The sequence below is a fragment of the Globicephala melas genome, chromosome 15, assembly GCF_963455315.2.
Source record: "Globicephala melas chromosome 15, mGloMel1.2, whole genome shotgun sequence".
Classification (NCBI taxonomy): Eukaryota; Metazoa; Chordata; class Mammalia; order Artiodactyla; family Delphinidae; genus Globicephala; species Globicephala melas.
Window position 1 is genome coordinate 71,453,742 of NC_083328.1, and position 12,583 is coordinate 71,466,324.

Sequence of the window (12,583 nt, forward strand, 5' to 3'; positions counted from 1 at the left end):
AAAAAACAATATTAATATGAAAAACTGCTCTGCTAAAGACAATGTTAAGAGAATGAGAAGACAAGCCACAGACTGGGGACAAATGTTTGCAAAAAAACACGCATGATAAAGGACTGTTATCCAAAATAAACAAAGGACTCTTAAAACTCAACAATAAGAAAATAAACAAGCAACTCACTTTAAAAATGTGCCGGACTTCCCTGGTGGCGCAGTGGTTAAGAATTCGCCTGCCAGCGCAGGGGACATGGGTTCGAGCCCTGGTCTGGGACGATCTCACATGCCTCAGGGCAACTAAGCCCTCGCACCACAACTACTGAGCTTGTGCTCTAGAGCCTGTGAGCCACGACTACTGAGCCCATGCACCACAACTACTGAAGCCCGCACGCCTAGAGCCTGTGCTCCACAACAAGAGAAGCCACCACAATGAGAAGCCTGTGTACCTCAAGGAAGAGTAGCCCCTGCTCGCCGTAACTAGAGAAAGCCCGCACGCAGCAACAAAGACCAAAAGCAGCCAAAAATAAATACATAAATTTAAATTTAAAAAAAATAAAATTAAAAAATAAAAATGTGCCAAAGACCTTAATAGACATCTCACCAAAGAAGACAGATGGCAAATAAGCATATAAAAAGATGCTCCACCTTGCACGTCATCAGGGAAATGCAAACAGGAAAAACAGTGAGATACCACTACACACCTATTAGAATGACCAAAATCTGGAACACTGACAACAGCAAATGCTGACGAGGTTGTGGAGCAACAGGAACTCCCATACATCACTGGTGGGAATGCAAAATGGTACAGCCACTTTGGAAGCCAATTTGGTAGTTTCTTACAAAACTAAACTTACACTTACCACACAATCCAGCAATCATGCTCCTTGGCATTTACCCAAAGGAGTAGGAAACATATGTCTACACAAAAAACTGCACACAGATGTGTATAACAGCTTTATTCATAATTGCCAAAACTTGCACGCAACCAAAATGTTCTTTAGTTAGCGAATGGATAAATAAATTGTGGTGCATCCAGACAATGGAGTATTATTTGGCTCTAAAAAGAAATAAGCTATCAAGCCATGGAAAGACATGGAGGACTTAAACACCTATGAATTACTAAGTGAAAGAAGCCAATCTGAAAAGGCTAAATGCTGTGTGATTCCAGCTATACGACATTCTGGAAAAGGCAAAACTATGGAGACAGTAAAAAGATCAGTGGTTGCCAGAGATTGGGAAGGGGGAGATGAATGGGCAGAGCACAGAGGATTTTTAGGGCAGTGAATACTCTGTATGATATTATAATGATGGCTATATGTCATTATACATTTGTGCAAACGCATAGAATGTACAACACCAGGAGGGAACCCTACTGTAAATGATGGACTTTGGGTGATTATGATGTGTCAGTGTAGGTTCATTGACTGTAACAGGTGCACCACTCTGGCGAGGGATGTTGGTAATAGGGGAGACTATGCATGTGTGGTGGCAGGGGGTGTATGGGAAATCTCTCTACCTTGTTAATTTTGCTGTGAACCTGAAACTGGTCTAAAAACGTTAAGTCTTTAAAAAAAGAATTGGAGAAACAAGGAATTTCTGAACTCCTTAAATATTATTAAACCCATTGATAAGAGTTTCGTTTTTAAAAAGCGATCATTGTCAAAAAATTGGAGAAGTAGAAAAAAAGAACCCTATCACCGCTTCTTCAGCATGTGTGTAACCTAAGAGTTTATCTCCTCTCAGGGCTTGGCCTCCTCCCCCTGCTGCAAGGTGATACATGGGCTGGACTGTATTTTCCTGAGCCCGGGGTCCTTAGTCTAGAATAACCCTTGCTGGAGGTAAGGGAAGAATACAGCAAGATGATCTGGTGAGGTCTTTGGCATTCCATGTTTCCCAAAGTAATCCAGAGTGGGCATTGACACAACATGGTTAGTGCACCTGCTGTGAACTGCAGATAATTTTCTTTATTTGTCCGCAGGTCAGGTGAATATTGGGTGGATGAGATGAGAGACAGACTGAAGGATAAACAATTCTCAGATCGCGTACAGTCTAAATCTACACAAAGAGAAACATTTTCCGAAACTGCCCGTAATTTGCAAAGCCATCCTCCCAGCCAAGTATTGGCGTTATTTCACGAAGCAGCCCTTTTGCTCCTTTTGAACTGTGGCTCTTGCAATCGATGGGGAATAAGAAGCACTTTATACAGAAGACAAACCAAGGCTTTCACAGGACCACGTGTCCAGGCTCGCCCGCGGTCTCAGGCGGGCCTCTTGCCTCCTCCCCACGCTTTGTCTAGAGGGAAGGTGTGGCTTGTTCTTTCTGATTCAAGTGCGTTTTTTCCTTGACTGTGATTACACTGTATATGTAATTTCATATCCTCTTCTCTGGTTTATGTTATAACACAATTTCCCGATGTCGTACAAACTGCATCAACATCTTGACCTTCATGAGAGCAGGGGCGTCAGCTCTAGCAACCTCAGGTACACCATGCGCTTGCCTGGGAAAGGCCACTCAGGAAACAATTGTTTAGCTGAACTCAGCTAATGACTACATTGTTATCCACTTCAAGGCTTTGTCATCATTTCTGTAACTCCACTGGACAAACCAGTCATTTCCAGTTCTTGATTTCTTTTATAGATTATGTGGATATGTAAATCCTTGTGCATGAATCATTTTTTCTTTAATTCAGATTTCTCTGTTGGATCAGATGCCTAGAGGTGGAATGTATAATCAAAGCATTTGGATATTTTTAAGGCTTTCAACACAAATCATCCCTACTCTCTGCTTCTCCCAAGGCCTTCAACAAAATCAAATGAGACAGAGGACACAAATGATTGTGTTAAGAATTTACAGGGTGCCTGGAATATAGTCAGCCCTCAGGAAATACTCCCCTCATCCCACATGTAAAGACACGCATAGGTGTGCTTGTAAACATACAGATCTGCAATCCAATGCACCCAGCCTATGAGTACTGACGCTCTCTCCTAAATAAAGTATAAGCTCTCCTGGGCAGCTACAAACAGGTATGCCAGACCTGTCAAACTTGACTGTGAATGAGAATCATAAAATGCATATTCTGATTCAGTAGGTCTTAGATGGGCCAGAGATGCTGTACTTCTCCAGCTCTCTGGTACGCCAACGCTGCTGGTCTGTGGACCACGCCTTGAGTAGCAAGCAGGTGTGCCACAAAGACACAACAGGCACATAGAAACACATATGCAGGCATAAGTGAAAACCCACATATGCACATGACTTTGCAATTTCTCAGAAATACTCTAGGTAATAGGAGTCAGATCTCCAAGGGCATGGACCCACATTTCATGGGAAAAATTTGATCTGTTGGCATCTGTCCAGAACCTAAGAAAAGTTAGGCTCTGGGAGTGCTAGGGCAGTGCTAGAGTGGGGTGGGACAGAAAAGGACAGGACAGGACAGTCTGGACATTCTGTCCCTGAAGTAAGTGCTGCTCCCATGAAATGGGGGCTTGGAGTCCTCCTAAACTGTCCGATCTAGACCTCTCTGGTACCTGGAAGCCTTCACTTCCCCTTTGGTAGCAGCAATCTCCTTCCTCTGCCCCAGCTTCCCCAGGGTCAGAAAAGCAGGGAGTATCCGGTGAACTTGTGGTTCACCTTTTCCTTTTCCTTTTCCTAACAGTATCTTTTGTTAAACAGAATTTTAATTTTGGGGGGGGGGGGTAGTGACAAGAAAGTGCCTTATTTGTTTATTTTTTTCAGCCAATCATTTAAAGTGAACAATTCAGTATCATTTACTACATTCACAGTGCTATGTAACTGCCACCTCTATCTAGTTCCCAAACATTTCCATCACTCCAAAGGAAACCCCCTTACCATTAAGCAGTAATTCCCCCACCCCCAGCCCCTGGCTACCTCCAGTCTGTGTTCCATCTCTGGATTTTTCATATAAATGCAGACATACCATACATGACCTTTTGTGTCCGGCTTCTTTATCCATGTCAGAGCATGTATCAGTATTTTAGTCCTTTTTATGGCTGAACTTCCGTCGTAGGGATACACAACATTTTGTCTATTCACCCACCAATGGCCATTTGCGCTGGCTACTAGAAATAGTGCCGACAAGAACATGTACGTGCATGTACTTTTTTTTAAAATAAATTCATTTATTTATTTAATTTATTTTGGCTGCATCGGGGTTTTTTTTTTAACAACTGTATTGGAGTATAATCGCTTTACAATGGTGTGTTAGTTTCTGCTTTATAACAAAGTGAATCAGTTATACATATACATATATCCCCACATCTCTTCCCTCTTGCGTCTCCCTCCCTATCCCACCCCTCTAGGTGGTCACAAAGCACCGAGCTGATCTCCCTGTGCTATGCGACTGCTTCCCACTAGCTATCTATTTTATGTTTGGTAGTGTATATATGTCCATGCCACTCTCTCACTTTGTCCCAGCTTACCCTTCCCCCTCTCTGTGTCCTCAAGTCCATTCTCTAGTAGGTCTGCATCTTTATTCCTGTCTTGCCCCTAGGTTCTTCTGACCATTTCTTTTCATTTTTTTTAAGATTCCATATATACGTGTTAGCATACGGTATTTGTTTTTCTCTTTCTGACTTACTTCACTCTGTATGACAGTCTCTAGGTCCATCCACCTCACTACAAATAACTCAGTTTCGTTCCTTTTTATGGCTGAGTAATATTCCATTGTATATATGTGCCACATCTTCTTTATCCATTCATCTGTCGATGGACACTTAGATGGCTTCCATGTCCTGGCTATTGTAAATAGAGTTGCAATGGACATTTTGGTACATGACTCTTTTTGAATTATGGTTTTCTCAGGGTATATGCCCAGTAGTGGGATTGCTGGGTCGTATGGTAGTTCTATTTTTAGTTTTAAGGAACTTCCGTACTGTTCTCCACAGTGGCTGTACCAATTTACATTCCCACCAACAGTTCAAGACGGTTCCCTTTTCTCCGCACCCTCTCTGGCATTTATTGTTTGTAGATTTTTTGATGATGGTCATTCTGACCAGTGTGAGATGATGATAGCAGGCAGCTTCCCAGAGCTTTCCTCCAGCACCCCTCGGACTGTGGACCAGCTCTGGCTTGGGACGACCCAGCCAACTTCTCTGCCAACCAGTGGGCTGCCACCACATCCTCTCCAATGAGTCTAAATCCTAACCTTGGAGAGGATTCACTCTCCTGCATTTTGTTCTTTCCCCGACTACTCTCCCTCAGCCCTAGGGTTTTCTTTCTTTCCTTTTTAGTTAATCCCTTGGAACCACTAATCATTTTCATATTAAACCTGCCCTGTTCACATTACTGAGTTCTTTCTGTCTTCTCATTCAATGCTTATACACTAAAGGTCTATGAATCTATCCTTGGCCAATATCACAATATTTTATTTACTCTAACTTTATAATAAATCTTAATAATTTGTAGCATAAGTTTTTCTGCCTTATCATTTTTTTAATGTTTTTTCAAAATTTATTTATTTTTGGATGCTTTGGGTCTTCATTGCTGCACGCGGGCTTTCTCTAGTTGCGGCGAGCGGGGGCTGCTCTTCCTTGCAGTGCGCTGGCTTCTCATTGCGGTGGCTTCTCTTGTTGCGGAGCACGGGCTCTAAGCGCACGGGCTTCAGTAGTTGTGGTGCGCAGGCTCAGTAGTTGTGGTGCACGGGCTTAGTTGCTCCGCGGCATGTGGGATCTTCCCAGACCAGGGCTCGAACCCGTGTCCCCTACATTGGCAGCATATTCTTAACCACTGCACCACCAGGGAAGCCCCTTTCTGTCTTATTCTTATATTCTTCTTCATTTATGTCCTTGCTATTCTTGTCCCTTTGCTTTTCCAAATAAATTTTTTTTCCAAATAAATTTTTAAATAGCTTCTGCAAGATACATACACATGCAAATAAACAAAGCAACAACAACCTATTGGGATTTTCATCCAGGGTGGCAATGAATCTATAAATAAATCTAGGGAGAAAATACATCTTTACAATATTAGGGTTTGCAATCTATGAATATGCTATATCTCTTTCTATTTAGATATTCTTTAATTTCTCTCAAAAAGTTTTACCATTTACTACATAAAGATTCTGCGCATCTTTTCTTAATTTTATTTATAGCTATTTGATTTTTTATACTACTATAAAAATTTCATCTTTAATTGTTTCTTTCTGGGATATAGAAGTATAATTCACTGTTTACTGTTGAGTGCCTGATCTATCAGCATCAGAGACCAACATTCATGCTCAATATAGAGCCGTTCCCTGGGGTGATCAGCCAGCTACCTGGTGGCAGGTTGATTACATTGGACCACTTCCATCATGGAAGGGGAATAGACACTCTGGATATGAATTTGCCTTCCCTGTATACAATGTTTCTGCCAAAACTACCGAACATGTACTTATAGGATACCTTATCCACCTGTCATGGTATTCCTTACAACACTGCTCTGATCAAGGAACTCACTTCGCAGCAAAAGAAGTGTGGCAATGGGCCCATGCTCATGGAATTCACTGGTTTTACCCGGTTCCTCACCATCCTGAAGCAGCTGGCTTTAGAGAACAGTGGAATGGCCTTTCGAAGACTCAGGTAGAGTACCAGCTGTTTGACAATACTTTGCAGGGCTGGGACAAGGTTTTTCAGAAGGCTGTCTATGCTTTCAGTCAGTGTCCAATATATGATGCTGTTTCTCCCATAACCAGGATTCACGGGTTCCAAAATCAAGAGGTAGAGACAGGAGGGGTACTACCCACTATTATCCCCAGGGAGCCATGAGCAAATTTTTGCCTACTTGTCCCCTTGACTTTGTGCACTGTTGGCCTAGAGGGGTTAGTTCTGGAGGGAGAAATGTTTCCACCAGGAGACACAACGATGATTCCATTGAACTGGAAGTTAAACTACCATCCTACCACTTTGGGTACCTCATGCCTCTGAATCAACAGTCAAAGAAGAGAGTTACAGTGTTGGCTGGGATGATTGATCATGACTACCAAGGGGAAATTGGACTCCTACTCCACACTGGAGGTAAGGAAGAGTATGTCTGGAATACAGGAGATCCCTTAGGGACCTGGTAATATTATCATACTCTGCAATTAAGTCATCAGAAAAAAATGACCCAATCCAGGCAAGGCCACTAATGGCCCAGACCCTTCAGGAATGAAAGTTTGGGTCACCCCATCAGGTAAAGAACGATGACCAGCTGAAGTGCTTGCTGAAGACAAAGGAATATAGAATGGGCAGTGGAAAAAGGTAGTTATAAATACCAACTACAGCCATGTGACCAGTTACAGAAATGAGGACTGTAATAGTCATGACATTTCCTCCTTATTTTGCTATAAATACATGTGTATGCGTGTTTATTTTCTTTCCTCTCTTATTACCTTATCATGTAACATAAGATGTATTGACCTTATATCATAGTATTTATGTATCGTTAATTTTATGTCATAGAATTTGTTACTGGATATGAAGGAGGAGAGTAAACATCACTCTAGAGCTTTACTTCCTCTTCTGGGGAAGGAATGAATGTGTTTTGGTTTGTATACAGGATAATTGTACGCTGTCTGGCAGAATTATGACCCTGTCATTGTCTTTACTTGAAGATTAAGTATGGTTTAAAAAGATTCATATAGGTGCCGAGTTGACTTGTAATCATTTATTTTATGTGTCAACTTGACTGGCCATGAAATGCTCGAGTTAAACATTATTTCTAGGTTGCCTGTGAGGATGTGTCCAGATGAGATTAGCATTTGAATCTGTGGACTCAGTAAAGTGAATTTCTCTCCCCAGTGTGGTGGGCTCATCCAATCTGCTGAGGGCAAAAGGTGAAGGGAGGAGGAATTTGCACCTCTTCTCCTGCCTCTCTGCATGAGCTGGGACATCTCACCTCATTATCTCCTGCCCTTGGACTAAAATTCACACCATCAGCTCTAACGGGTTTTTTTCTGGCTGTGCCATGAGGCATGTAGGATCTTAGTTCCCCAACCAGGGATCAAACCCGTGCCCCCTGCAGTGGAAGTGCGGAGTCTGTACCACTGGACCACCAGGGAAGTCCCAGCTCTTAGGTTCTTAGGTCTTCGGACTTGAACTACATTATACCACTGACTTTCTTGGGTCTTCAGTTTACATACGGCAGATTATGGGATTTCTCAGCCTCCATAACTGTGTGAGCTAATTCCTCATGATAAACGTAAATAAGTAAATACACACACATATACATTGCTATGAATACATTTGTGATATATATATATATATATATCTTACTGGTCCTACCAGTTCTGTTTCTCTTAGGGTAGAACCCTAATACTCTATGTTAAAAATTACTATTAACCTCAATAAAAGTTGTCAGTGTGAACTTTAAAAAATAAAACAATTGTTTTCATTACTAGTTTGAGCTTTGCCCTACCCAGTTGTAAAAATTCCTCCTTTTTATATAACAAATTTCCACAAATACACAGATTTCCTTTTAGATGTTCTATTCTATTCCATTAGACTATTTGTTTATTCCTATACCAACATCATACTACATTTATTATTATAATGTAAAAATAATATAATTAATAATATTTTGATATGTGGTCTGGCTAGCCTCCATTCCTGTACTTTTTTTTTTTTTTAAATTGCAAATACTCCTTTTTATTTTTTATTTATTTATTTTTTTGCGGTACTCTGGCCTCTCACTGTTGTGGCCTCTCCCGTTGCGGAACACAGGCTCTGGACGCGCAGGCTCAGCGGCCATGGCTCACGGGCCCAGCCGCTCCGCGGCGTGTGGGATCCTCCCGGACCGGGACATGAACCCGTGTCCCCTGCATCGGCAGGCGGACCCTCAACCACTGCACCACCAGGGAAGCCCTATTTTGTCTTTTTTTTAATCGTTAACCTAATTAAGTTCTCTGTTTCCTTTAGAATCCATAGAGCAAAGTTCCCTACTTGGCTCTAGCTCTCGGAATTCCGGTTCTTGTTACTCTTTCCACGCCACTGAGTCAAGAACCATATCACTGTCCTGTGGTTCTGGCCAAGAACATGTCATCAAAATGACCTACCATGACAATACTCCTAGTGTTGGGAAAGGCAGTCTCATGCATGCATCCCCCACTACAAAAGAATGGGCCTTGGACCTGGAATACTTACTTACCAAGACATAAGGAGCCCATACAACCTGTGCCAGGCTTATGGTCATGAGTGGAAATATCTTTCCCTGTTTTAAGCTCAACGCATGCTCCTTTGTTTTGTGTGTGTGCCCTCTGGCATCTGGTTAACCCCACTGCTGTATCTGCCCTCAGTGGGGAAGGGATGGGGTCCTTCTACCGTGTCATGAGAGGAGTGCCTACATGTAAATTGCCCGGTATCAGGTGCCAGGAGAGACTCCCTAGCCATGGGAAATCGAAGCCCGCTATAGAAGCATCTTGTGTAAGTGAAGCATTGTTTCATCCATGCTGTGCTTTCCTTGGAGACTCTGATACCAGCATACAATGGACAGACATATGTGTTTGGAGTCCTCCCTTGGGACTGATAATCGGGTACACGTTGTTCTGCTCAACACTTATTTTAAGATAGAAGCAATAGTGTCTTGGGAGAGAAGAGAAATGAAAGAGGCTCATGATCACCACAGAAGGAAAGTATCCACCATTTTCTGAGAACCTGCTATGGCCCTGTAACATTGCTCTTCATTTTGCATTGGATACCCCAATGCTCCAAACACCAAACACTGTGACAAGTTGATTTTTATCATCACTTTGCAGGGCAAGAGATTAAGATGTAGGAGATAAAGTCATTTGTCCCAAACCACAGAGCCAAGGCTTTTCAGACTCATGATGTAAATTCTGGTCTGTCCAGCCCCTAAGCCTCTTCCTTCCACTCCATATCTGTAAGAGGGAGGCCTCTTATTCAGACATTCCCTCATCATCTCCCACCAAACTGATATTCCCCAATGAACCACAAAAGCAGGATGTACAGAGAGAAATATGCTCATTTATATATTGACCAATCAACAGGCATTTGCTGGCAGCCTACTGGGTGCCAAGCCTTTCTGCAAAGAAGATATTGGTGATAGGACCAAGGCTTCACCACGGAGTGCCCCAGTGATCCAAGCGTGGGAGTAGAAGGGAATTCCCACACCACGTAGAGTAGGAATCCAGAGCCACTTCCAAGTGGCAGGAATCAGGCTGTGAGAGAAAATGAGATCAGGACTTCAATACAGGAACCAGCCAAGTCATCTCCACATTCTCTCCCCAAGAATTCCCTTGAGATAGAGAAAATAGCAAGGTGCTGATATAGTTGTGTGAGTCTTGGTATCGGGAGGCTGATTTCAAGTCTCTATTTTACTAGAAAACTCTAAGGTTGGAGCATTGAGCAAGATTATCCTCAAAATCCACTGATCTTTTGGCCTTTGACCCTAGACAACATCTTGGAAATAACCTTAATAATACATACTTAGTGCACAGTGCTTTTGACAATGCACTTTCAAGTTCATTATGTCCATTTTACAGATAAGGAAACTGAGACTCAGAGTCACTTGCCCTGGGGCCCTTATTCAGAAGGGCTGGGATATAATCAGAGCCATGAGCCATCCTATGGAAATCCTTGCCCTGAGGCCTGGGGAACAGGGCTCTCGGAAGACAAGGGAGTCAGGCAGAGGCTTTCCTTGGGGTCCAGATCAGGAGTCCCCCTGTTTATATGCCTGGAACTCCAGAGGGTTGAGACTGAGAGAGCTGGAGGGAAGGAGGTCAGCCTGCCCCAGCCCCTCCTTACCTTTCACAGGGAGCAGGCACTCTTTCCCACAAAAGCTCTCGCAGCACTTTAATTCACCCATGCACTGGCTGTCTGTCTCACATCGATTGGGGGGGTTAAGCATCATACATCGGATGAGGGACTCTGGACACATCCCAGGCTTCTCCTCAACTGATGAGAGTAGAGACATGGGTTAGAAACCTTGTACCTTCCATACAAGCCCCCTGCTTCTGGACCCCAGCCCCTGCCCCAGGCCCTCCTTACCTTTCACAGGGAGCAGGCACTCTTTCCCACAAGGGCCCTCGCAGCACTTTAATTCACCCACGCACTGGCTGTCTGTCTCACATCGATTGGGGGGGTTAACCATCGCACATCGGTAGGTGAACACTGGACACTTCCCAGGCTTCTCCTCAACTGATGAGAGTAGAGACATGGGTTAGAAACCTTGTACCTTCCATACTAGCCCCCTGCTTCTGGACCCCAGCCCCTGCCCCAGGCCATGCCCCAGCCTGAGCCTCTCATCCCCATGACCACAACATCCCTCCTGAGGCCGGGATACCCCCTCAAGGTAGGCTCTGGCTCTCTTCTGACATTGGGCCCCCAGTCAATGCAGGTGGCCAGTTGTCCAGTGCTGCATGGCTGGTGGCTCTCTCACCTCCTCACCTGGGTTCAAGATGTTGACAGGATCCAGGCATGTCATTCCGCAAGCATCAGGGCAACATTTCTTCTTCTCTGGACACGGACGGTCAATGCTGCACTTGGGTTTCTCATATTTAAGGCACTGGGCAGGTTTTCTAGGAGGGCAGTCACCAGCTTTCAAAGCTTTGGAAGAGAAGTTCAAGAGTTTTGGAGGAGGCTGGGTGTTGAGTAACCATCACGGCTCCTGGACAAAGCACCGCTTTCCAGGAGTGACCCTCACTCAGGGGACCATCCACAAAGTCCAAAGTGAAGTCCCTGTCTGATCTCCATGAAGAGTGACAGGCTTGATGAAATCACACACGTGGTCAGGAGGAAGGCATAGGCTTCCCAGCCAAGGTTTCTTTCCCCAGGGAGAAGCAAGGCTCCACACAGGCAGAGAGGCAGGCTGAGCATGATGGAGATGGAGGGAAATAAACAGAGATAAATAGAACCGACAGAGCAGGTGAAGAGCTAGAGCCAAAGACAGGAAAACAGAGATTAACGGGAAGAACGAGCAAGAGTCAGACTGATGATTGGAGAGCCACTGACCGGGAAATGAGGCAGAGAGAAAGAGAGAGAGAGGAATAAGAATAGAAAGGCAGTGAGACCTGGGCTGACAGATGGCTGAGGAAAAGAAGCATTTCCAGATGCTCAGAAGCTTGCACAGAGACTTTGGAGCCCAGATGGACATGAACACACCCCCAGGGACGTCTCCTGAAACTAAGCTGAGAGATTACAGTCTAGAGAAGGGGCCATCCCCACACCACTACGAGCCCCCGTCTCTGACCCTGCAGCCAGGATCATACCAGGGTGACTCCAACTCACCATTTCCAGCACCTTCCACAGCCCAAGGTGCCAGGGTTCCCAGGGCAAGAAGCACGAAGGGGAAGAGACCACTGAACGTCATGGTGAGGGCAGGGGTGGCTCTGCTGGCCCAGCCGCCCCCATTTATACCTTCCCTAGTGGGCGTGGCCTCACGAGCATTTCCTCGGCCCCTCCCAGCTTCAATGGCATAAGCAGGAAGCTTGGCCAGAGACCGGGAAGCTTAATACCGGTCATTCCTGTCCCGAGCAAGACTGCTAGGCCAACAGAGTAAAGGCCAGAGAAGAAATAGGAGAGGCTGGCCTGGGAGATGTCGCCAGGCTGATAAGGAAACCATTTCAGGTGTCCATCTGAGCCCTGAGCATTGTAGGGGC

The 12,583-nt window shown here is 44.4% G+C and overlaps 1 protein-coding gene across 2 annotated transcripts; it reads right to left on the reverse strand.

Annotated features, from left to right (window-relative positions):
- Positions 1-10,131: 10,131 nt before the first annotated feature.
- On the reverse strand, positions 10,132-12,294 carry SLPI (secretory leukocyte peptidase inhibitor). 2 transcript variants are annotated; one of them, XM_070043712.1, is made up of 5 exons: positions 12,213-12,294; positions 11,373-11,531; positions 10,974-11,123; positions 10,731-10,880; positions 10,132-10,144 (listed from the first exon to the last, which is right to left on the reverse strand). In XM_070043712.1, exons 1-5 carry the CDS (start codon positions 12,292-12,294, stop codon positions 10,140-10,142), a joined length of 546 nt encoding a protein of 181 aa, XP_069899813.1. In that variant the 3' UTR covers positions 10,132-10,139. The 2 variants fall into 2 exon arrangements, with proteins under 2 accessions (XP_069899813.1, XP_030699422.1); XM_030843562.2 differs by lacking the exon at positions 10,132-10,144 and adding an exon at positions 10,163-10,221.
- Between the last annotated feature and the right edge of the window lie 289 nt (positions 12,295-12,583).